Source organism: Amblyomma americanum, chromosome 6 (genome assembly GCF_052857255.1).
Source record: "Amblyomma americanum isolate KBUSLIRL-KWMA chromosome 6, ASM5285725v1, whole genome shotgun sequence".
In the NCBI taxonomy this organism is placed as follows: Eukaryota; Metazoa; Arthropoda; class Arachnida; order Ixodida; family Ixodidae; genus Amblyomma; species Amblyomma americanum.
Genome location: NC_135502.1, coordinates 41,343,388 through 41,369,908, shown reverse-complemented (window position 1 = coordinate 41,369,908; position 26,521 = coordinate 41,343,388). Strand labels below are relative to the sequence as shown.

The following is a 26,521-nucleotide window of genomic DNA, read 5'->3' as shown; positions in this document are numbered from 1 at the left end:
AAGAGGTACAGCACCATTCAAGTGCTGAGAGTATTGTACCTGTCTCTTTTTTTTTGTGCTAGCTATTTTCTCGTTACTGCACTGATGGCATTAATGGGACCCTTCTCGATCGGCTTCTACCCTCAGTTGCGGAAGTACGAACGATGTCAAATTTGCAGTTTGCGTAGCTTGCCCACTCGGAAACAATTTTCCGCGCTTGAAGTGACGGTGAAAAACGAGCGAACTTGCACTTCACGTCCATAAACGCAGGGAGCTTAGTTTGGGAAGCAATTGTCTGCCTTCTTACTGAGCAGCAAGAGGAAAAGGCAGAGGCGTAGAAGAGAGATGGATGGCGGATAATGATGATGGAAGAGTGCGCAAAGCACCGGTACCGCCCCGCATTGACTGCTAGCTAGGCGAGGCATATCTCGGGGGCAGACCGTAAAGCCCCTCGTCAAATCCCACAGCACACGTAAGTTGCGGCAGGGTTGTTTCCTCCCGCTACGGTGCGTTACTAACGCAGGCCCAAACTATATTTTCCAGAGGCGGCAATCGATTAGGACCCTTACTAGACAACCCATGAATCTTAGCTGCCTTCTCGGGACGAGCATAAATTGTTTTGTTTTTTTCTCTAGGCCCTGGAACACTTTGCAAATCATACTTTCCTCTATGTTCCTCGTGCAGACGTAGCAACGATATTCACGAACGCCGGCCGTCACTGGGCAGCGTGCTTTGTGACGTCATTTGTAACTCAAGTTACAACGGCAGCGACGTATCCTTCGGAACAGGTCATCGTCTTTTGCTACCAGTGCACGGTATAAATTTCACAAACAATCTGCGCAGGAGGTTCTATAAATTTTGAACCCTTCAAGCCATAATTTCTCGTGACAAAGAAAGCAGTGTTCAGGTGCACGCACTGCAGTGGCTAGAATCAGACACCAAACTGAGCAAGGACTTGCTCTGAATTTCAAAATATTGTTCATTTAAACTTGAGTTCAAACGCGAATGTTCTTGTTAAATGTTTATATCTAGATCATTTTGCTCGCCATGCGGGGGGTTCAGCGTGAAAACCCGCCCCATGCTTTAACAGTGGTGTATGCCAGTATGACGACAGACGGTCACAGCATTCTCAGTTGCAAATCAAGACTTCGGCTGCATTGCACACCTTTAACACGATCAGAATTTGATAAGCGATTTTTTATAGTGTACCTCTAGGCCACTAATTCAAGCTGGCTCTTGACCTGTGCAGTAGTGCAAGCCTTGTTTGAAGGAAGGCTTTAACTTCGCCAGTGTCGAGAACTGCCTACTTAGCTGCCACGTAACGGCAATGTATCGGGTTTCGTCAGCAGAAATGCCATATTGACTCTGCAAGGATCAGCGCTCGCATTGAAGGAAATGTGTAAATATCTCTGTGATTAAGCATCTGCTGGAACTATCTGCAAAGACAATTTATCAAACGCCATTTCAATGAATACAACTTAGAAGTAGCCAACACCCTATTCGAGAAAAACACACAATGAGTTGCGTTTAGTAAATTCGGAATAATCACGTTTTCTCATAAATTAATGACATCGGAGCTGACCAAAACAGAAACAGCGCTGCCGAGTTGCACTTCGTGGTAGGCTATGCATGAGACACACAGAAAAAAACAACAAAGAAAACAGGAAACAGAGAGCGCTCTAGAGACAGACAAAAAGGAGCCCAAATGCTGTGCTCTTATTTTTGTGCTGAGGTTTGACGCACTGTTCTGTGCACGCACAGCTCAAACAGCTCGCCCTGGCGCAGTAAAGAGAAACGCAACGCTGTAATTGCCCAAAGAGTTAACGCAGAGAGCTACGACTGCTTTGTCACACCTACTGCGAAGTCTTCCCCTCTGTGTCTGGTGCTCCAATACATCACCAATTCAACTTTAGCAGGAAGCTTCAGTGTCATGTAGCGGAACGCTTACATGCCGACACACAAATATATACAAACGTATTGTCGGCGATGGTTTTATTAGAGCTGGATTCCACAGACGTAGAACACTGCAGCACCATCTGGCAGAAACAAACCGGCACATTGAAATGCTAGAACGAGAACATTTTTACTGCTGTGTTTGATGTTTATTCTCAATGCATAGGAAACGAATTTGTTTTAAAATAGGTCAAACATAAAACTGAAAGTAATGTAAAATATAACAGTAGATGAACACTTCTCCCAGGGTCATTGTTAAGACCACCGTGAACACCGAAAGCATGATAGCTTGAATATCGAGAGTCTGTACACACATACACATACACAAACACGTACCTGTATCTCTTCCACCAATTTGGTCCCCGCCGACAATCACCAACACCAAAAGAGGTAAAGGAAAGAGAGCAGAAGAGACAAAATTCGCTTGCTAGGCAATCTTTGATAACATCAGCGATGACAGACAAATTTTTACATTCGTTTATTTTTCAGCATACGCACTGGCGCGCAGATCAGGGCCGGAACAACACAGATCGAGAGGGCGTTCCGATCCTGTGTGAAGGCAGACCACAAAAGAGCGTCCACAGAATGAAGAACCGACGCAAAACCAAAAATGCACTTATGCAAAGATGCACAATAACCGCCGCTAATTTTAACCAAAATGAGAGCAATTGAAGTGTATTCAAACTTCGGTAGCTGCAGAACTGTTATATGAGCTATCAGCAAGTTTATAGATGACTAGCGAACAGGGCCGCTCAAGTGATGACTGCTATACATGCATTACCACGCCATTCTCTGTTCACTTATTTCAGTTCCTGTACGTAGCGCAGTCAATGAAATTCAAATTGAACACATTTTAAAATACACGAAAATGATTACAGAAACTAAAGTAATTGGATTTTCATACTAGAAGGTGCTCTCGACATAGAGGCCTTAAGTAGCAAGAAGTAAGACGATTTATCACGCAACCTTTATACTGCAAGAGAGGAAATATCGCTACTTCTTCACAGGGTCGGGTAAGGAGTTATCACTAGGTTTCTTATTGTATATTACCAGTTAAAATCTAAGGTTCTGATTGCGTAGTCGAGATCTTGAGCGCGAACTCGGCAAGCAGTGATGGGAAGTTGGGGCACTACTCTTTGGGTGGGCTGCTTAATGCTGAGCTCTTTTTATTTCCGTTTACTTTCATTTGGCGATAGAGATTGAAACAACTGGTCGAAATAAAACAAGGACAGTTGCGAACGGCCGGCAGCAACCTCATAAACGGACACATTTTCTGTAGGAAACCGTTCCGGAGCTTTCTGCATTTGATCCCGCAGCCTCCTTGCGTACCCAGCCATAACGACAGGTCAGAGCACGGCACAGCTTTCGTAGGTCATTTGGCTGCACGCCTTCCCTCCGCTTCACTCAAACGTTCCCCAGCTACGAGATGTGCATGCGATCACCGTACTAACGAATACAATACGCCTTATAAGAAATGCTATACACTAGCGAAAATGGTGGTCATGCATCGATGGAGCTGGCGGCTCGTGCAGTGAGGTGCAATATAAAAGGGAACGCGTAGCAAACACTCAAGAAATAAGTCGCTTTTTGCTCCGTCGAACTTCAAGAAGTTCGATACGATGCGGTTTCGGCGACAGGATCTCCACATTAGAAAAAAAAATGCAAAACTTTGGTTTCTATGAGCATCATGACTGGAGAATAATCACTGTCATTGGCTACAGGCGAATGAGGTGTTCCCTTTTATATTGGACTGAAGTGTACATAGAGGCGTCTTGTTCGTGTAAGCGGTTAGGTCAGTGTACACGCTGCCTAAAGAATGCTAATCCCTTTGAGGCTGGTACTCCATAGAAAGAGCAGCATTTAATGCGCTGTACAGTACGTGCTCACGAGGGATTATCCGGGCTTCTCATCCCCTCCTGCTCAACCCTCCGTGTTTTGTGGCAGAACTGCACTACACGCTGTGCTAGTGGTCTAAAAAGCCAAGCGGAGTGCCTACCTATAGTCCTGAAAAGAGAAAACATCTGTCACACCGCGCCACAAAGTTTGTGTGCAAAAATTCAGTTACAAGCTTAGTGCTGTTTACGACAGACAAGGAGAAATGGGACAAGAGAGACTGTGTGTGTGTGTCTACGCATGTATTTGCTGAGAATGTTATTGTACCATAGATGGAGCGCACTAAACGCACTTAGGGGAATATTTGCTTGAGATATAGACGTCACACTTGGCGCATGAGAAGTACTTACAGGCACAATTAGCTCGCGCATTTCAGGAAAAGCGAGTATGACTCGTTCCAAATCAGATTAAGAGCTGGTCCAACCGCGTTTGTGTTGAGCCTACAAACTACTGCCCAATATAAAGAGTGAGAAAGAGAGAGAGAGCAAGAAGAAAAAGATGTTTATCACATCTGAAAGCTTTGGACACGTTGTACGCTCCAACGTCAAAACATGTCCCGCCTATACAAGGATGGCAAGAAGAGGTAATGGCTTTCTAGAAAAATATTGTCACAGCATAAGGGGCACTTCGAGTTCTACAAGCGAACACGTGGCTATCTACAGCACTGGGGCAAGTGGTCGTTCGACAAGGTATGTTCGGTGTAGTGGCCCAGTGTAATGCGCAGGTCGCGAGCGGCGTCGGAAAAGTTGAGTGAGCAAGACTTTAGAATCAACGGATACGCTAACTACACTATACTACGGAAGTACTACACCTTATTGATACCCACGAATGTACAGTCCAAGCACCATATTTTGAACCAGCTCAGTCTGACCTGTCCGCAAACCTTCACAGTGTCAGCACCCCCCCCCCCCCCCATTCACCCTAGTACAAGCAGGGCAGAGTGTCGTATACTTAAACGTCAAGTGATGCCTATCTCCTTCAAAACCACATCACGCCAAGCAATATGCACTCGCAAAATAATGAGAAAAACACTTACAAACACAGTAAACTATATCTCAGCAGGCCGAACACACATTCGCGGTAAGGCAAATGTTAATACCAGCTAAAAGGTCTCTTCTAAAGTTGTTCCTGAGAGTCTTATGGGTGGTCCCCGCATTCGTGAAATAGTGAGGATGGCATTGCATATACATGACTGTGATGGGATATTTACACCGCTAATTTACCCCTGTTTCTCTTAGGAAGGGTTATCATGGTAGTTGTGGGCACTGTTTGGCAAAAGTGCGTGCCATTACAAAGATTACACTTCCTCTAACTAGGCCTGAAGCTTAATGCTTAGCACTGCCGTAACGCAAACTGAATTGCCTTTGAGGACTCGATTTTTGCTACCTCTAGTTGTCAACTCGTTTTCATGCCAAGACCAACTGAAAATGTTTGAATAAAAACTTCATTGTGCACTGTTTAGTAGCTCAGTAGCTGGTTAGTAGACCGGTAGCTCAAAACGCGGAGTCGCCGCCTTCACTTACTGAGAATTTCGCAGTGCTCGCTGGCATTGCACAGCTGAAGGACAACAAAGCAAAGAAGATGATCATACGCTGGTGTCGAATAGGGTAAAAATACGCAGCGCCATCTCTGAACGTTTCGTCCGCGTTCAAGAACACGAACGCAAGGACGTCGTAGGCTATTTTCCTCACTCACTTATTCCAGCCTGAATTTGTTGCACTGATAGAAAAATCATAGATGCGTCGCACTTTCACGCCACTGTCGCTGCGACTGCTTTCAGTATTGGCTGTTGTGAAAGCGAAAAAAATGGGCGTGGAGTAGCTTGTAACCATTACGACTTGCTTTTGGAGCACGAAAGCACGCGACAAGTCGAGCTTTCTCGGGCAAAAATTTTGAAAATTGCAGAATTGCAAGACACTGTTATGGAAATATTGAAGGTAATGGTCCATTATTCTGATATGTAGCAAAATCTTTCCTTTAAAGTGTTTCCAGCGATCGTATCGAACAGTTAGGACTGTCATAGAAGACCAATTGGGAACGCTTTTGAGGATAACAAAAACGTGAACAGAAAAAAAAATACAAGACTGCCGTCGGGTGATTTGCGGATGTATTGATTGTTATGGTGAAATTTTATATTATGTGAAAAAATTGCGTTCATAAAAGGTTTCCCGCTCAAAAATGCTTTTGGCCAGAATTTCTGGGTATGAAAGCCTTCTAGCAGGCCACACCAAGTTGAAACACTTTAGTGCTACATTGCTATTCGGCTGAATCTACGTACAGTGAGATGCAATCGGAGGAAGCTTATCCTGGACTTAAGTAAGCAGATGAGCTTCTCATCATAAACCTTTGGTTACTCCGCGCGTGCTGATGAGCTGTGTCGGAGGTGCTTCAAAGCTCGAAATTTTGAAAAAACTATGAGCGGAACCTGAAGAAGTGCTATGCCTGGAGCCTTGACTGATTCAGACTTTAAGTCAGCACTGCAATACGCCTGTGAACACGAGTGCTGTGCTCCCAGAGCTGTTCACTGTTATCGCTTGGTCGGCCACTCAAAAAAATGGCTCGCACTGGCACCTCGGCCAGAAAAAGTAAAATAGAGTGTTATACTTTGCCGCCGCTTGGAGCAGCCGTTGATTACTGCATTCTATTTTGTGGCTAAAGATAGGTAATAAAACACGGCGATGCACTATAGGATATTGCGTTAAATCATTTTGGATGACTCAACATCATTGAAACAAGATAGCAACCCTTGTTGTGCCACAGAACTCAAGAAGATGGCAGCGTTTGCAACCTCAATAACACTCGTCAAGCGGCAGCCTTAGTATAAGAATAATATGAATCGCTGAAACCCGAATCCAGTTCTGTTTGAACACGCACAATAAGCTAGATTTTTATGTTATTGATGTCTGGCTTTATGTGTTTCTTTATCGAGCTAAGTATTTCAGCTTTTGCCCTGTGGAGCAGAGTCAGGGCAGAAATCACCAGGGTGAAGTTTTGTCCTGTTCTCATTTTCTTAGCGACACGCACAAATTTACATTTTTTTAGTTATTTTGGACTGGCCACTAAAAAGTGAAGCTGCTTCCATCTACACTTCCTAGTCCATTTGCTTCGATTAATGATTGTAGTGGCAGAAACTTTTTATTTTGACTTAACTGTGGAGCAGTGCCCCTCAAGATTCGTCATGTGAGGTCTAAACAATTGCCAGGTAGACCATGGAGATCGTAAATAACAGGCAACCGCGCTGTATCAGTGAAGACCTAATTCTACGCGCCAAACTCAGCGTTTCCAGAAAGTGTTTAAGATCCGAGATGCTAGGATCTTCGATCAGGAAACAGGTGTGGAGGTCTGTGCCTAATAAAGGGCGACAATGTGCTGAGGTGACGACAAGCCCTCCTCCCCCTGCCCTTCTGATAAAAGAAGAAGAAAAAAACACTCGTGGCACAAGGAACAAGGACCATGACAAGCAAGTCAGTGGACCCGTACGGGTCTGGTTGTGACGATGGGAACAAGTGTGGAAGCGTTCGTGAGTGTATCCTCTCGCAGTCAGGGCAGGGCGGCATTCTAGTTGCTGATGAAGAAGGGCTCCTCCATCATCCCAGTCTCTTCGGCCCGTTCCTCGGCGTACCGAGATCTATACCCCAGCTTGAGGATAATGTAGAAGGAAATGAACAGTGGTGGCAGCATGCCTATTACGAAGCCGGTGATCTTGAAGCGCTTCACGGGCACCCCGTCCAAAGGGTCCTGGTCACGAACCACGCTGGCGTTGGCAGCCGCTAAGCTGTCACCTGCGAACGCCACGGACAAGCAAGGCTGTGTCATGTTCTGGTGCGCTGCAAGCTTTGTCCGTTCCTGGAAGGCACTCTTAAAGGGCCCCAGTATGCCATGCCGATGTACTGCGGAGTTCAGGAAATGAAATGTGGTAGTGGCTGATGGCTTCAAGAACGGTTGTCCGAACCGTGCGGCTCGCACGGTTAGGCTTAAGCTCATGCAACGTCCGTGAAGCCAATCAGCCGCGATCAAGTGGTGCTCTCTTTCCCCTGCATAGAAAAGTCATGAGCTCTAAACAAACCAGGTATCCTTTGTGTGATTTATACGAGTGCAGCCTTCGGTAACTTTCGCAGTAGTTGTGGGCTACACGATTGTAGCCCGTGAAAGTCTGAAGACCACAGCCAGCCAAAGGTGGTGCTGGGACTTCCTGGCGAATATTTTTGAGCATAGCACAGAAGCTTCTAAAGGCTAATAAATTTTAATATTTGGTACATGAGCACGTCGAAGAAGAGCATGTGCAAAAATCAAACACGTTATGGTTCTACCTTCACTACTAACAATCACGGCATGTGAGGAAACACAAACCGATCGTAAAAACCGATCGTAAAATACTTTGCCTAAACAGTGGCAGCAAGGGACATAAGCGCATACATTAATGCCAGTGTTATTGTGGACAGCGAAGTAACAAGCGCGTTCAAAGAAAAATGGACGCATTAACAGTTTAATAAAAGTTGGAACTAACGAAAATTTCAGTTTGTTCTAAATTGCAGTCAAACAATTAGCTATTGAAACACCAGCGATTGAACGCCACACTCCCGTATTGCTATGAGTAATTATGTAAAGCACTGGTGCTCATTTTCTCAGCTGCACCTTTTGTACGGGTAGTTACAGTTAACTAAGGCTGAAACGCATGCTCGTAATTTTCCTGAAATCGAAACGCCAAAAGTATTTTGTGTGGTCGCCAAATGCAAGAAGTGTTCTTTATTTGTAAGCAGACAATTTTTCAGGTGATATTCACAAACAACGCTGAAGGATAGAAACACATGACAAAAATTCAATTCAGTGTGCAGCATTGAGAGAGGAATTATACAGAGACATTTCTGAGCTGAAGGTTAATAGTTATCTTTCTGAGAGTGTAGCTTTATACTAAATATTCTTTCCGCGTTTTGAAAAAAGAAGAGTTGAAAACCCTTGAGGTGCCCAGGCCGTGGCAGCTTGAGAGCGTGACAGCAAAAATTGCCAAACCAACTTAAGAGACCCACGGCATTTTCAAAGAAGGCACTCATTGCGCGGAAGTTTTAAACAATCTATGTCTTAAAAGGAAGCATCCATAATTTTGTTTGTCCCTTTCGCGCGAAATCTGCTCACACGATTTTCGTGAAAACAGATGGTTTTATGTCAATTAAATGTCATGCAGCCGTAAAACAGGAGTTTCTTATGGACACCACTGCGACAACACGCACCGCGGCAGAGGAGCAGGAAGTTATAAAAAAGGCGCGGTTAGTGCTTATCTTTGGGCGCCATAGCGGCTGACAGATATATTATGTCAGCTGCGATCTTGACGTAATCGAATGATGTCAGCGGCTAGCTCCGCCTCACCAGCTGTGCAATTCGTCCTGAAAGATGCATTCCGCTGCGAGGTATCTCGTTGACAAAAGATGCCATGAACAGGCATTCACGCAACAAGCTTCGTCCAACACAGTCGACGATGACAGCAACTTTACATTTTGATGAACCAGCGAAAAGACTCAACAGACTAGACAATAGGAGGACGACATGGACAGAAGCGCTCAGCGCTTCCGTTCTTTCGGACTCCCTTTGTCTAGTCCGTAGTCTTCTTTGCACTGATTCATCAGAACCATAGAAGACCAACTGGCTCAATAGCAAGTGTTGTAGCTTTTAGTTTTTCGCGCATTCTGGGGATCTTTATTTCTCCCTCCGTGTAAAGTTAAGATTAAGAAAGAGGAGCTATGAAGGCTTCTTGCGTCATTCAGCAGTTCAGAATGTAAGCTTTCTGGGTTTTTTCAGTGCCTCGACTCTGTTATAACCGGTTTCTGAGCACTGTGCTCCGCAGGTGCAGATTTGTGTAAGTTCTTTTGTTTACCCAACCCTAACGAACTGGAGCTGTTTGCTCCGTCCAAAACACCCTCTCAAGTATAAGCACTGATTTGCTTTACATGTCCCGTGTTTTACTCTCGCGTATATTTTCTTCACCAAGTAAAGCGTCCGCCTTACATGGAACAAACTACGGTGTTCAATACGTGCAGTCATGAACAAAATTTTGCTAAATGTGGATTCCAGGTAAAAAGAAAATGCGCGCTCATACACAGGAGGTCAATGAAAAGCATAAATGTGTGAGGAGACATGCGGGCTTCATTCGCAGGGAGAAATACCAGCATACTGAATTGCGAGGCAATGCAGATATTGTTTTTTTTAGCAAATCACCCTCCCGCCAACTTGTCCATGACTGTACATAAATAAGAGATAAATAAATGACTAAATAAATAACTAAATGAATAAAAATCTCCAAAGGTTAGAAAATTTACGCGCTTAGTCAACGTAATCGAGGAAAAAACAGTGCTACAAAAGCACATATCTGCCGAAGTTGAACAATATCGCTCCGTTTTCATTACAGCTAGCCGGATCACTGCCTTGCAAAACGTTGCTTTGCGTGTCATAGGCCCCAATTAAAGTGTGCTGCGATTACAACCACACACAGCAACGCATCTGTGCTCTTTTCAAAGGGAAACGATGCTGCTTTAGTGAATGAGTTGCGTCTGAATAAAACGGTCCTTCCAGAGCCTTGAAAAAGAGACGTCAATCACTATGTTTTCAGTAATCCCATCCCAAATAGTCGTGCATAACCTGCCTTCCTTTTTTTTTTTTGGCAATATAATGCGACCCCCGGCAACCATCAGAACACTGCACTGATTTAAGACCGGTCTATTTTGAGCGCACTCGTCGACGATTTCATATTCAACCTCACCGAGGCACACCATTTCCATATTTGCTTTTATGTAGGACTGAAGCAGCTCCCATTGAATTCGATATCTCCGTCCTTCACGCTACAACGCCAAAGAAATCTCCTCTTCAGTGGAGAGCAAATAACGCGGGGATCCTATCAGCCTCCTGAATATTTGCTCAAAAAATTTTTTCGTCTAGTTGAGACGCGGGGTCCCACTTCGAATGTCTCAAAACGCGTGCGTACGAGCCAGTATTTTTTGTGTGTTCTTTGATTCTGGACTCTTGAGCTTTTCATACCACATCGTGCTTCGGAAATCGACTAAGTGAAGACGAACGGCGGTATCTGAGGGTGTCTCGGCTCGCCTATCAAGGAAGCGGGAGAAAATATGAGAAAAAAAAAAACGCGGCAAGTGACGTGCCAAGAACCAATTCAAACGCGCAGTGCATCGACGGAGATCCAAGTGCGCCTGCGTCCCTGCATGCCCGGTTTCGCAAAGGGAGCCGGATCTCGCTGGAGCATGCAACGCTCCAGTTACAGGACTACTGCGAAAAAAGCGCATCTCGCCCATCTCTGCCGTGGGTCTGTACAAAAATGCTCAGAGAGACGTCTACCAGGACGCTTCAGTGACGGCGATATTGAAAAGGGGTAATGCAGCATAGGCTGTAAGGCTGTTGCTGTGCGGATGCTCACATACGTGCCTCGGGTCGTTTCCACGTAAAGTTAGCGGGCAAAGAGAGTTTATTGCGATTTTAGGCCGACCCTTGTCGACGACGAATAATCTCGGGTCCGTCACGCAGGCTCTTCGTGGGTCCCAAAAATTTCCGAGAACCGTGCTCGCCTCTTGCCGGCCTCAATTTAGCTTTTTCTTGTACACAGCTACAGGAGTCAAGATGTTGCTGTCTCCCTTTAGCTGCTAGCTGACACGCTGCCGCATTTCAAGTATAGTTAGTTTCTTTTTACGGAGAAGACTCTTAAAGCGTTGGTTTAGCGATGCCTATAGCGTAAGACCTTAGTTATTTCCCGAAATAATTTAATTTAGTTTATTTATTGAAAATTAGTTTAATTTACGGTCAGGAAATGAACTACAGATAAACAGCCGTAGGCACGTAGCTTAATGGTTGTCTGTGTCTCAATACGACTTCAAACGTAAATTTGCAAAGTCTAAATTACATATGATTCTACATATCCTAAAGCTTTTACTAACATTTGCCTAGCATTTTAATCGGTGATATACGTGCTGGTTTTATGTATAATTACTAAATGAAAAAATCCCACAGAACCTCAGGTGGCCTTCTAAAAAAAAAAAACCTGGTCAGCGCACTAGGAGGAATGCACTTGTCAAAAGTTACCGTTGCGCAGGAGCAGCGAGCGGCTGGAGGTCCCTAGAGGGTTCCTTGCTATGCAGGTGTAGTTGTGAGAGGTCTCGGTGTCATTTTGGGCTTGCTTAAGGTACAGCTTGGATATCCGCAGGCAGCCTTCCGATGCGTTTTCTGTCCTGGACATTGTTAATAATCCATGTACCAAAATTAAACAAGTGGTGGTATAGCTAAGCGTCGCTATCACACACTAACTCAGCAAACAACGAGGACTTTTCAAGGAAATCACACTTTTAAAAACTTGAATTGAAAATGCAAAGAAAAAATGGCCCACTATTTAGCGTGGTACGGCCAATAGCGAATCAGGTACGCTAACCCTTCGGTTTTGGTTCGAGGATCGGTTTTCAAGGTCAAGCAGGCTTCAGACAAAGATCGGCGAAATCTGTCTCAAGCTTCGCCTTAAGTGTACGACGCCATAGCGTTAATGGGTTAATACCAGTAATGCGGAATAGGTCATTCTCTACATTCAGAGATTGCTCGGAGTCATCATATCGCTCCTGACCACGGAGCAAGACTATACAGGAGGTGAAACTCCTGTCTTCGCGAGCGAGGGCAGGCGACCAGGTGAAGTCAATTATACGTATGCGCCGAAGGGGGCGAATGCAGTGGCGACGCCTTGCGGCGCCTCGAAGAAGCACCAGGGAAAAAAAATAAAAAATGCAGCGCCCGGGCAGGCGGCTCCGGCGCTCTCTACGGCGGCGCGAGCTCAGAGCAGACGGCAAGCAGACGAAACGGGTGCTGGCTTCAGCGGGCACGCCGTGACGTTTTATTTCAGTAGTTTCTTTCCAAGCCGCCAGGCGCCGCCAGCAGGATAGTGGCGCCGCGGGATGTGGCCTTTTTTGGTCGCCGCAGACGGCGGAGTTTCCACTCCTTATAGTCTTCCTCCGTGCTCCTGGCGCAGTGGTGCAGCAGTTAAGCGATGCAGGTGCTGCCACCGGTGGGGCATGTGTCACCCAGGTTGCTCTTCCTGAGCAACCTCTGGCGACCGATTCTAACTGAACTGCCGCCTGCCACGGCGGGCACGGTGGGTCTGGACATACTTAAAAAGAAATAATGGCGCACAGTAGACAGGATGGACGAGAAGGCACGTGTCTGTGTCTTCTCAGTTGCCGTGTCTTCTCATTCATCTTGTACGTCTTCTTTTGTGCGCTATTATTTTTAAGTATGACCAACCAACATGACCAGTCTTATTCTCGTCTGGAGGGACTGGACACACTCACAACGGCGAAATCGGCGAGTGGGGGCTATAGAGCTGTTGCACTAAAAAACTCGTGGGGTAGTGTTTTGTGATGATTATTTCCATGACATATTCTTTCTGCCATATATTATTAGTAGCTAACGCTTGTGGCTAGTGGCAGGAAGCATAATGATGGATTGGGAAAACGCCGGTTGCAAAATACATTTCCTAAAAACTTTGGCATGCAAGAGGTGCGAAGAGCAATCACGTGCCCTATGAAACCGCAGGTAATGTAGTTTAAACAGGAGGTACCTCTGTTACTAAGCCCAATGCTTCTTAAAGGCTACATGTACTCTCGGATGTCATTAAAGATCACTGCAGTTAGCAAACATTGAAGAAAGTTCTCACACTGTGTTGAACACGCAGCATGAGGGAAAAGTCTGCAGTGCCAAAGGAAAATTGGCGTCAGCTGCATGGGGTTCATTGACGGGCACTGCATCACTCCACCTTGATGAGTGAGCATTAGGATGACGAAGTAAACACGAGCCTTGATGAAGCGACCGCTTGAAAGCTTGTTTATCGTCACCGCGCCCCAGACATACGGTATTACTTATTTAAAGTGCGAATTTTAGGAAATGACCCTCCGAGAAGTTGTTTTTCTCGCTACCTCACTCGGGACTTCGTCCTAATGGTCATCACTTACCAGCGCTAAGTTTCAGTTGAGTTTCGTTTGAATTAAACATACAGTCTTCTAGACAAGAAAAACCACATGCTGCATGGTTTAATTGCGTGTCATACAACGCTTCAGCTGACGTTCGCTGCAGAACCACGGAGAAATTAAAGTATCCAGCCACCGTCTACGAGTGTGCACAGATTAGTACGCAAAGTACTGCTTTTAGAGAAGCGCGTCAACAGTGACGTGAAATCTAGTGACGAATGTCGTTTGTTGACTTAAGTATATTAAGACATAACAATAAGGCCCCACGAAAAGTTGTGAGCAGCACTATTCCTTCTTGCATGGCTCCTTCTATGCGTCTTGAAGATGACGAATACAAAAATAACGAGACTCTGGTTGCACAGGTATGATGATATGGGCAGAATGTAAAGGGTGAGCCGGCGCACCTGAGCGATGGGGTAACATCCTCCGGGAGGGGCTGGTCGTCTCGAAGCCACGCGATCTCTGGAGTCGGCTCCGCTCCCACGACACACACTAACCTGGACTCCTTCTTCTCTCTCAGCACTTCCAGGGGCTCCACGGACGGGGCATCTGCAATAGCGGGGGACAATAAAAAAACAAGTTCAGCGGGACGCGGCAACAAATATTTGCCGACGTAACATGGTTAGTCTTTCATGGTTATAGATGCAACAACGCAGACTTAAAAGAATACAGAGTGAAGGCATAGCCAGCACATGCGCTGAATAACAAGTTTTTACTTGAAGTAAAGCAAAAAAGAAACTTTAGGTGCACAATCTACACGCATGTACGCAAAAACAAGGAGCTAGACAAGAAGCTAGCCTCCAACTCGACTAGCACATACAAGCTGTATGCAACGAGAAATCGTACGACACCACCCGTAACGCTGCACGACAAGCGATTCCGTATTTTTTTTCGTACGAATGTTATCTGAAAAACTGGCGCCACATTGAGGTCGGCCAGTGGGCGGCATCTGTAGACGAATGACATGCGTATGATCGATAAGCAGCGAATGTCCGGACCCCGTGGAGTATCTGCTACGGGTCCAATTGGACTTATTTTTGGAAATGTGGCGGAGAGTTTGAAGGATGCTTCACTCCCGCCACCGGTTGGCCCGGTATTGCACTACCTCCGGTATCGGCCTTGTCTTTAGCGCGTCTTTACTATCCTGTCTTTCTATCCCATCATTCAACTCTCCTACTATCTGCACGTGGTAACGATTGCGGCTCGTCTTGAGCCAGTGAGCAGGCCTGTGCACTTTCCTTTTCTTTCTTCCTGGCAACTATCTATCTACCTATGCGTATGATTGTCTGAACTGGCGGTGCTCGGCTTGTTGTGTGCGTCATACGGCCGCTTGATGACGTAACCCTATTTTTCTTCCGTTCGCTGCGATTTTCCATACCATCCGCGAGTGCACGCATACACGCACGCGCACGCACAAAGAACATCCAACACGAGGGATAACCAGACCTATCTTTCGACGTAGACTTATAAGCTGAGATAGCTCTCTGCAAACACGCGCATCTCATTCATCTTCGTTTTCTCAAACTCAAAGCAATCCCGAGCGGGTGCTAGCGCTGTGCTATCTTCAATGTGTATTCGTTGAAGACTGCGTTGCTCCGTCTGCAACTATGAGTTACTGCCAGCTCAACCTGATGGCCATCCTCACATCTTGTTTTCCTTGTAAGCGGTGTCTAATAATGCGCTTCTTTCACTTGCGTAGAGAGCAAAGAACTCGGAGAGAATCTGTCCTTTTTACCTGGATTGTTTGTCCTGAAGAAGTCATTGACCTCGTAAAGCAGGAGGCCGGCGTTTTACGCTCGTTCTCTTTGCCCGACCAAAAACGGAGCTTCCAAATGTTCTTTTTGACGAAGATATCAGCTACGAGAACTTCTAACGTTGCTCGCGAAAAGTGCCGCTTTTTGTGCGTCCATCAGGCACGCCACCACCTTACAGCTGCCCCCAAAATAGCCGCATTACGACTTCTCTGGCGAAACACGAGAAATTCAGCTGTTTTCTCGTCTGAAAAACTCTGGGCACATTGCCTATTTCTTAGTTCCTGTTTGCTCTTTGGTTCTTCATGTAATAGTTAATAAATTTTAATCAAAGCAAACAGAACCACTTCCGGTAGCGCCTCTAGAGCATCGCATCAGGAAGTTGTGTAGAAGAGAGTTTAAATAATATAACAGAAAGAAACTGATTTTCGGGTTTTGTGCGGAAGTTTGTGCTCTATCTAAATTCCGGAAAACCACGAAGCGTGACTGTGTCAATTCCGTGGTTTAAAGTCACGAACGTACGAGCAATAGGAGTCGGAAATTTAAGGTCGATTTATTGATCGCACCTTCTTAGGTTTCTAAGTGTCACAGTGTACTAATTTGAAACCCAAGCCCGAATTACAAGAAAACCAGGAGTAGTGGCAACTGTGCACTAAATTTGGTCTGAACAGTTTACTGTGGTCTTAAATTAGTTGAGTTTATACTCTATTCTCAATCAAATGACTTCTTGTTGGAGATAGTGACAATATATATATATATATATATATATATATATATATATATATATATATATATATATATATATATATATATATATATATATATATATATATATATATAAATAAAGAGAGAGAGAGAGATTGAAATGGTAGCGCTTGTAAGGTGCCGCTCATAACCCCTCTTGATTTCACGCTTAACGAGCACACAAGAAACGGACGTCTAATATTACAGGTATGTTCATCAGGAAGCGCTCCACGGATATTAACGGGCAACTTAAGAACACAAACTTGTGTGCCGTTCCCACCTTATTACCTGACCCTGACTAAAACCGCTCAAGTTGGGGGCGCACACATAGCCTACAGATTAGTCATGGATTACCTCAGTAATATAAATAACTAATGATACGATCCCCATGATACTCTAGGCCACAACCCCAACGAGGAAAGGGACTGTGTGCCCACCAGATCCGAGGCAGGAGCGTGCGCTGACTTCGAGCAGAGGCGCCCTGTCGAAATCGTCATTCCGTGGGCCTCGACCGCAGCTACACGGCTGGGTGATCCCGTGCATGCCGAGCAGCAGTTTCGCGGCGCCTCCTCAAGTTTGGGTTTCGCGCGACGGCTTGAGAAGAAAAAGACCCTAGCCACTAAGGAGATCGCAGTCAGCGCTCCAGGCGTTAGCGCCGGCAATAAAGGGTAACAGTAAAGCCAACAAGCAAGAGGAAGGGCTGAGCATATATAGAGGCCTTCCGAGTCTCGGGGGCTATCATGGAATGAGACGGCTACCGGGCAGCCAGCCAGCAAACAGTAGAAGTAGTAGCAGCAGCAGGAAACCACCGGCGGCCCGAGTCACCGTTCCGGAACGCGCGCACTGAGACCACCGGTGTTCCGACGGCTCCAAGGTCGCAGCACCGACACGGAATTGGTGCTATTGGTGACGCGCTCCGCGTACGGGAAAGGAAAGCAGGCTGCCGCTCCAACGCTGACAGATTACTGCTCAAGCGAGAACAATCTAATTCGTTTCTTCATTCGAGATTTAAAAAAAAAAGGCGGGTACGCGTAGAACAGGAGACGAAAGTCGTGGAGCGGAACTGTGAGGAAATTTAAAGCACCGCTCAGCCGAGTACTTGTTGGCTCAAAAGGAAATGCTCGTGTTAAGATTGCGAACACGTCCAGAGCGGGCAGCCAGCCATTGGCTTACGGGGAATGCGACCTCTGCGCAAAGGCGCTCGCCTCGCCACTGACGCAGTCCACGCCCACTCTGACTCTTGCTGCTTGTCGAGAAAAGAGTGAATTTCCTTCGGTTTATATACTGAAACGTTTGTGTGGTTTAACTCTTAAAATGCTGATCAAAATATCGTAGTAACGGAACAAAGGCAGCTTGATGAAAGGACGCCATGGCTAACGTGATTTTGGTTTGCGCTATAGGTGGGGTCAAATACTCATTTGCTTCCATTGTTTGACGTCAGAGAAGCCGAGCCCGGGGAAAGCTCGTACTTAGCATGTGATGGATGGTGTGCGTATGTGTGTGTGGGGAGGGGGGGGGGGGAGGGAAGGAAGGCGATGTGGATGAGGAAGAACCCCAGTGAATTACTGTTACAAGCTGTTGTCTTTCAGCTCGGATAGATGATACTGCACTCGAGCTGATCTACAGCGCTCGTACTGCTCGAATTTAAAAGTTATCTGTTGTGGAGTTTTCCAAACATCACAATATCAGAGATTTAGTCGAACATTACACCCGAGGAAGCTGGAATACAATAAAATGCGGCACGTGCAGCACACATTTCTGAAACATGCCTTCAATGAAAATACAGCTATCGTGCCCATTCCTTGCCAGGGGAGTGCCGAAGGTCCGTGATTTTAGAGCGAAACCTCTACTTCGCGACTAAAGCTACAAAAGCCGGGCCATCGCTGAAGCCTTGGCACTGACTTTGACCTTGAATAAATAAATATTGCCGCGACTAGGATTCGAACCCGCGGCGGCGCGAACAAATCAGCTTCGCTGGCCACTGCATGAAAGGACTATGCGATCGCCGCAGCCGATCACACCTCGTGTTAAACTGCAACACACGCTCGCGCTGTGCACTGCACATCGTCATATTCATCAACTCCCGTCTGCGTCATGAACAGATCAGATCAGCTTAACCTCAATAAGAGATTAACCAGGGACTAATATCGTCGCCAAATGTGCCGCCGATCCAGCAAAGGAAAAGGATGGGCCAATCAGGCTGAACATATGCTTTCGGACGTCTACTCTGTTTAACTACGGTAAAACCCTACCATTTTCTTTTATACTGACGTGGTTCGGGAGCAGAACTCGAGCTAGTTCCATAAAGGCTAGATATCCGTCGATGACATTTCGTGAATCCTGCGCGTGGCCTGCACGATTTGTCCTGCAAATCACGCATATTCATATGCGTGTGTGCCTGGGCATGTGTGTATATGTGTATGTTACAGCCCGCATCTGCAGCTGTGCGTAGACTGCACCACTAACACAGCGAAAGCTGCATGAGCATGAGCGAGCGGGCTATCTTGCGTGTTTACATGGATTCCTGTCTCTAAAACACGTGTAAGTTCACGATGTGCGTCGGTGAGTGCGCAATTCATAAAATGCGTGCGCTACGCGTAGAATCTACGTGTGAGACTAGTGCCAGACAGTATTAGCGTGGACATCTCTAGTGCCCGGGTCACCTCATGCAATTCGCTGTATTATGACATCATCATCCTCCATTCACCCTGTGCTTCTACCTTTCCATTTCGCTCGCTTCTTCTTTCTTTCATGTTTCGGAGTGTTGGTCTATATTCTTCGATGTTTTAAATTAAAACAGCACGAAGAAGCCAGGACTAACGTGGAAGGAGGAGGAAAAACTTTATTTAGTAGTCATACACTTCCGAGAGGGCCCTTATAAACCAAGAGACCTCTGGAATCTCCCTCTAGCATGGCCCGCTCGATCCCACTAAGTAACAAGGTGGGCGCTGAACACCAACTTAGGAGCTGACACTGTCAGATGGTCGTCACCGCCCACCCTATTAACCAAGAGTGCCTTGTTCATCGTGCCATCTTCGCGCCATATTAAAATATCTTAGTACAAAAATAGTCTATTGCATAATTAGACATACAATATGTAATTACGGCATACATGTGTCGTCTAAGTCACAGGATCGGTCACGGCCGCGGCGCCCGTATTTCGATGGAGGTGGAACACAAAAACACCCGTGTACTGTGCGATGCCAGCGCACGTTAAGAAGCCCTAGGTGGTCCATATTAATCCGCAGACCTCCACAAGGCATCCCTCATAGGCCATGTGCCGCTTCGGGAGGTTAAACCCAACAGCTTACCAATCACACACATGTGTTGTGTCACGTCAGACTGTGCACACTGTGGCTTACGGTTCTGAAGCTGTCAGGGCGGGGCGCCCGACTGCATTTGATATTCTTAGGTAGAATACACTCGTTTGTCCCATCCGAGTCGTGGACTGCTCAACTAAACCTTCCGAATGAGACTCACACTGGACAACGAGGTGAACGTCGACGAGGACGTGATGACCACGTGCAGACTTGAAGCGGCACGTGTAGCGGCGCGAGTGCTGTCTACGCACGCGGCCGAAGCGCAGCAGTCGGCCCCGCACCGCCGGCACCGGAGGAGGCGTCCCTCGGGGTGTTCCGGGCGCCGTTCGGCTGGGGTTCCCGCTGAAGAAGACCCAGCTGTCGGCGCCCGCCGATCCACACGACAGCTGCAGCTCGTCGCCCTCGCGAGCTACAACGGCGTAACTCGGCACGGCGTGCTTGGTCTTGGGGGCGGCTTCTAAAAGAGGGGAGAAAAAGTGCCAAGGAAAAAAATGAACGCGACAGCTTCATTAAGTTACGCTCCGGGGAGGAGAAAAAGTTGTTTCGTATTGCCAGAGACATTAACAACTCGGGAAAACAGAACGGAAGCGATCATCTGCGATCTACGGTTTCATCGTTGAGCGGCTCCTTCCTTAATATTTTGCTTTCGCATTTGCTTTCGTCACTGCTTCCGAAACTGCTTAGTGTAAGTACAGGGTAGGTTATGTGCAATCGCGCAATGTTAAGATGGATTCGGTGCACAAATAGAATGAAAGTCTTTGCCCAGACCATGGCTCATACTGTTTGCGATTTACAGTGTTATTCTAGTAATGTTAACTACGCGGGCTCTTTGTTATCGATATGAGCAGAGTAACTTCGTTAACGATACCGAGAAATAACCCAGAAATTTCCGCCATTACTTGCGGAGAACACAAAACTGACTTCTACCGCGCCGTTAAGTAGTGAGAATATGGAAGAAAAAAACGGTTTAAGGTTTAACCAGGACACGTGGCTTCGCTGCACAGCAAAATGGGACAAAAAAGTAGTGGAAAAGAGAGGGGAGTAAGGACAACATACGCACCTCCTGGGCTGAACAGAAAGCACATGAAAGAGCAGTGGTAGTCAAATGTTTGCAGCACCACTTAGCTGCAAGGACGTGTGCCCTGGTACAATAGTAGTCTATAGACTACTTTTATATCTATAGACTATAGGCTTTTTATAGACTCCATTGGCTTCCTATAGATATTTATTTTTGTCTATTCATAGTCTATAAGCTGTCTATAGACAAAAGTCTGCTAAAAGTGTATGGCCATAAATCTATAGATCGTTTATAGGCTGTCTATAGGATTTGTATTGCCTATAGACTGTTCTCTAGGGTTTGTCTATAGAGAGTCTATAGACTTTATAGACAGAATTCTGTGGACAGTCTACAGAATGTCTAAAAATTTTTGTATCATAAAGGCTCTGTGCTGTGTACTAGGCAGTACTATAACTCTATATTGTACTTCTGTGTTTCCCTATACTTCTTCCAAACGCAGCAGCGCACCGGGTCCGATTGGCATGCGAGTCGCAATATGCGAATTGGCGAGGCTCTTCGGCATGGTTCAAAACATAGCACCCACCTCCCGCAAGAGGAAGGGACAGAGACGAAGGCCCAGCAAGAGTCAATATGGCCGCCATTTCGGGAATGTTGGCGAGCAAAAGCATGCGCGGGGCGATTAGGAAATCGCAGCAGTCAAAGCGACCGGCAATAAATAGTTAAGAATGGTATAACGACACATGACGCTAGGCTGGGCAAGAAAATAGATAGGCAGAATGTGACTGTGCATGAAAAAAGACATTCTTGTCGATTGGTAGTAAGATACTACCGTCTATCTTATGCAGCGCTGCCGAGATAATCTCTGCCGCCTGAGCCCCTTTAAGCGTGCGCTGTGCACTGTGGCTACCCACCTCTGAACACAAGCTTTGTTGGGAGAAAAACGGGTCTTGGGTATTTTGCAAAGTGAAGGGGCCCTTCCATAACTTCCTCTACCCGATGCACCTCTAAATATTATTTCCCCTTTTTCCCACTGATGTAGTCCTGTGTGAGAAGCTTATATCATAAAGAAAATTCAATGTAGATAGTCCTTATAACTGGCTGGCCTACCTTGAAAAAAGAGCAGCACTTGTATACATTTCCTTTTGCTTGATGCTTGTCACTTGTTTCACTACATAGCCTGGCGTACGACACTGGAATGCGCCTGTTATAAATTAAGATTTATGGCTTTATGGGGCACAAGGGCCTCCAGCATTTCGCCTCCATCGATATGGGCAGGATCAAAACTGAGATTTAGCCTCCTCTTCACTGAACTATAATTTTTGAAAAGAGTATATTAAAAGGCTTAAAAGGCTTTAAAAACATTCAGCAAGTTCAACTTTTTCTGTTACGCTCACAGTTGTCTTTGGGCTTCAAGATTTTAGAAAAGGCTGTACTTGTGAGTATTTTCGCATAAATGGAAGTGTTCTGACGGCGCCTGAAACACAGATCAACCACATAACTGTTCTGAAGGACCCACAAAGAGCAGTCGGCGAAGGTCCGAACTACTACTGGCATGCTATCTACTCGTCGGTTGATGATTCCTACAATTCTTATGTTATCTAAGTCATGAGTAGTTCAGCTGGGTGTAAAACAGAGGATGCAACGGCGTTTCGCCTGTCTGGCACTGCAAACGCTCAATAGAAGTCCCCATTTTTTCACGATCAAATATCGGAAACCACGCATTTCAAATTTTTGTTGCCCAAATGATACGACCATAATTGCGCCGAGAAGATAAACACATACCCGTTGTCGAAGCAAACCCGCTTTCCGCTCGACACCAGTGATTATAATTTCCTCCAGTGAAGAGCAGCCCTAATCCTAAATGCATGGAATGTTTAATAATGTATGCTTAGTAACACGCCTTCCCCGACTTAGACAGCGTAGACTCGCTCAGCGCTATGTACATAGAGTCCGCGCAGACGCAGGACGAAGGCCAACTGTATTGCTAAATATGGCGGGGAAGTAATGGGTCTTCAAGCTAACGTCCATGCGTTCCAGTCAGTGTAAGGAGTTAACACGTCACTGAAGTAAAGTGTCACATGACCGAAGCAAAACATGCAGCGCCCACACTGATGAAGCTGACCGCAATGCGATCACGTGCTGACGTGTTCCGTCCATGAGTGGCTCCCTATTTTACAAGCCCTCAGCTCGCCCCTTGCCTCTATTAAGAGCTGAAACAAACAAAAAAAAAATGTCGCAAAGAACTGCTCTCTCTAAATGCAGTGCATTGTTCACGGTTCAGGGGGAGGTGAGAGCGAGGGCAAGCTTTCCACTATCCGTGTCTAAGAGACCTGCACAAAACTTATCGATCGATGTCCACACAAATTAATTTTAAGCATACACCGGCTCGACAGGCATTACGTACACTTTTAAAAGCCCGAAGTGCCCAATTTTTCCTCCACAAATGGAGGAAAAATTGTGCCTTAGCCTACATTCACACATTGGTACCAGAGTCTGTAGTTAAGCGGATAAGAAGCTCGGTAAGCTTTTTAGTGGCAGGTCACAGGTAGCGGATATCCGTTTGCAGCATTTCGATCCGGACAAAATGCAGCAACGTTTTTGTGTTGAGATTTAAACGAAAATTAAATAGCCGCGCGAGGTAAAAAAAATAAAACTCGACTGCGTCGTGTACAGTCCCATGTGGAGCGCAGGGAGCCATAAATAAACTTCAAGCTCAAACAGTCGTTTCTTTTCCATTAAAGAAAGTTCCTGCCACCACAAAAAAAAAAATTTCTGCAATATTTTGACCAAGAACTTGTAGTAACAACAAAAATTTTTGTAGTGACAACAGAATTTTGTGTAGTTAATACTACAGATAAGTACTATAGACTATAGAAAAGTACTGCAGAAAAAAGTATATTACTACAAAAAACTATTAAAAAGCAACAAAAAACTTGTAGCTGCGACAAAACTGCTAAACCTTTTGTCGTATTTTTGACACGATTAAGTCGTTTCTTTTTTTTTCGACTGGGTTAGGTTCACGATAAGCACAAGACAGAATGGAACACGAAGCGGAAACGTAAAAAAAAAGTTGCTGACAATTAAATAATATTTTTGTTAAGTCTGCAAGTCTGCAACATCTGTAACATTGTAACGGCTGCAGGTATAACGTTAACCTACTTTTTGACGGTCACGTAACTCTTGCTACGTGCTCGCAAAAAAGCGAAAAGTCGTCTCGCACTGACCGAATCGACGAGCCGGCGATGCCGCCGAGAAGTGTGCGCACGTCCAACCACCGACCGATAATTAGTAATGCGATAGATGCGAGTGCATCGAAGTGTGTAGATGACGCTAAGCAGCGTCGACGCGGAACGGAATACGAAATAGAGCAATAGTGCCCTCAGTGCTATAGCATGCATGCATCCAGTGCTTGCAAAATGGCCACGAGGGTCGATTGGGGGAGCGGGTTGGTGGATGGGGTTGGTAATTGAACGCCGTAAGTGAACCCCACTGCACCAAGTGGCTGTACGGCACCACTAGGAGCTCCGTGACCTTCACCAGTTTATGGTTAACGGTTTAGAGGTGACCTCCCAACGAACGATAGCGTACAGTTTCCTTGCCCAACTGTCGCACAGTTCACACATACTTGTACGCGTCCAGAAGTCGTCACTTCTTTGTGCTTTCATCACTCCATTTATTGAGGTCATTTGACCTAACTCAGGGCTGCAGCGAAAGTGTGTCATGTGTTGTAACTAAACAGTAGCCTGCACGCACTGTTGAAGAAAAGCGGCACGGAAAAGACAGTACGGCGTTGCCCGAAGCTCTGCCACTCAGAGGTTAGATCTTGTATTGAAGTAACGATGTTTCACTCGATCATCACGTAAGAGCCCAGCTATAACCTGATTAAAATTATAGTTACAGCACCGCGGCATAATGGCCTTACGAAAGTGCCCTTTTCAGTGAGAGGCCATTAAAAAAAAAAAAGCCCTGATCTTGTATAAACTCAACCAGGAAATCTCAACAAGAAGTACGTCGCAGTCAGACTACGCCCGGCCCCTGTCTTTATAAGCCTCATCAATTATAGACGAATGGGACGTTCGCAGCGGGTGGTCTGGTTGTTGAAACGGGGTCCGCGGAGAAAGATACATTCTTCGAACGGCAAGTCGGAATGGAATAACGGAACACCAAACGCATTGTTCAAACGATATTCACGGAAAATGTACGGGGACGACGGAGACATCGAATAGCTGTAGCTGCACGCCGTTCAGTGCGCGCTGCCGCACAAAGGTCAACCTTACTTTCCTCTTCCGATCTCCCCGGCCCCCCGACAAAAGCCATTTCAGAGAAAGAAAGCCATCACAGAGTAAAGACCAGCCGCGATCAAAATAGTCGTGCGCTTTTCCTGGCAAAGGGACGGGAGCGTTCAGTGTCACGTCGCTTGGGGAGATCAGAGCGGCCGATTAGAAAGCAAACAAATTGAAAGAGAGCGCTAGAGTGTTCGGCAGAGCTGCGTTCAGTGTAACGCGATTATAGAACGAGCTCGATTCGGATTGGAGAAAAAGAAGACGGGAAGTCGGGCTCGGGCTGCATGTTCGGGGATGGCAGTGGAGCTCCGCATACGCGTGGGGAATAATCACTGCGTTCGGGAATACTCTTCCATCGAGCAATTCCGTAACGGGCTGGAAAGTGGTCAACCGTGTTCAGCCTGACACAAAAGCTAAGGGAGCAGGCTTAATAAATAAAGAAAAGCTGAAGTAATATTTCTTTTTGTGGCTGGTATAAGCGGTAATGTTATGCACGTTTCGTGAGTAGACAGGTTTTACGCAAGTTCAGAGACAGAATCTGTTACGCAGAAAAAAATTTTAGATTTTAGTGTGCACCTACCGAGCGCAGATTGACCGTTACGGAAAGGGGTTATACAAGCATACAGTGATTGGTTTGATAGTGTTGCGACCTGTTTCTCTCCGTTGTCGAGCTTTACGTAGGAAAGCTGTGTAGACTATCATAATTTTCTATTCAAGAAATGCATGAGAAATGCGTTCATCATTAGCTACTACCACTTTCCGTTCTTTGTTTGTAAGGCCTTTTAAGTATTTAAAAATATATTCATCCGAGTACCTCTAGCTACTATTCATTTACCCAATATTTTATGATCTTGCTATCGCTAGTCGCAGGGGCTCCTGAAGCCAGTGTTTTTAAACCAGGCGTTCATAAACTTAAAGCCACCAAACTTGAGACATGACCAATCGATGTATGGTTTTTAGTCACCAGCGATCTGAACCATTTTTTGAGAATTCGAGAAAATGCAAGGATTCGAATTTATGACACCTGTAGGTTAAATAGGCCAAGTTCTCTTGCGGTAGCCTCCAAAATAGTGATGTATTCGGCGATGAATGTTGCCACAATGTTTAAGCTTTTACGCATAGCGCTGGAGCATTCTGGAGACGCTTATAATGAGGTAACGAATGTTGAAATTTCGGACTGCCGCTGCCTTCGGCATGCCCTGCCATGCGCCGTCGGATGCCGCAAAACAACGCTCCGCCGCCTTTGATTTCGGTGGCGTTGCTTTTTTTAAAATTAAATTCCAGCCAGCGTTTGTGCGCCAGAACTGTGTCGCCGCCGTAGATGACGTCGTCATGCCTGAACTCTGCAACGACTTTATTCGGCGATTACGTCGCCATATAAACGCTTGAATCACCCTTTAATATACAGTACCTTACGGCCAGTCAAACTGGTTTGCCTGCCACACTATGGCCCTGTATTCAGCTTGCCACTGTTTTCTGCACATTCAATGCCCAGTAAATTATACGAAAGCATACGTCCTCACGTAAGTACATGCGATAAACAGTTTTTCGTGTACTATGTGAATTTTTGATGGATGAA

The 26,521-nt window shown here is 45.9% G+C and overlaps 1 protein-coding gene across 1 annotated transcript in view; it reads right to left on the bottom strand.

Annotated features, from left to right (window-relative positions):
- Nucleotides 1-1,946: 1,946 nt before the first annotated feature.
- The window catches only part of LOC144136672 (uncharacterized), an 88,402-nt gene continuing 63,827 nt past the window's right edge, over nt 1,947-26,521 (bottom strand). Inside the window, exons 4-7 of the mRNA XM_077669196.1 lie at nt 19,802-20,098; nt 14,231-14,375; nt 11,905-12,050; nt 1,947-7,607 (exon numbers count right to left, since the gene is read on the bottom strand). Coding sequence (XP_077525322.1) covers nt 7,384-7,607; nt 11,905-12,050; nt 14,231-14,375; nt 19,802-20,098 — 812 coding nt within the window. The 3' untranslated portion in view covers nt 1,947-7,383. The remainder of the gene's footprint in view (nt 7,608-11,904; nt 12,051-14,230; nt 14,376-19,801; nt 20,099-26,521) is intronic.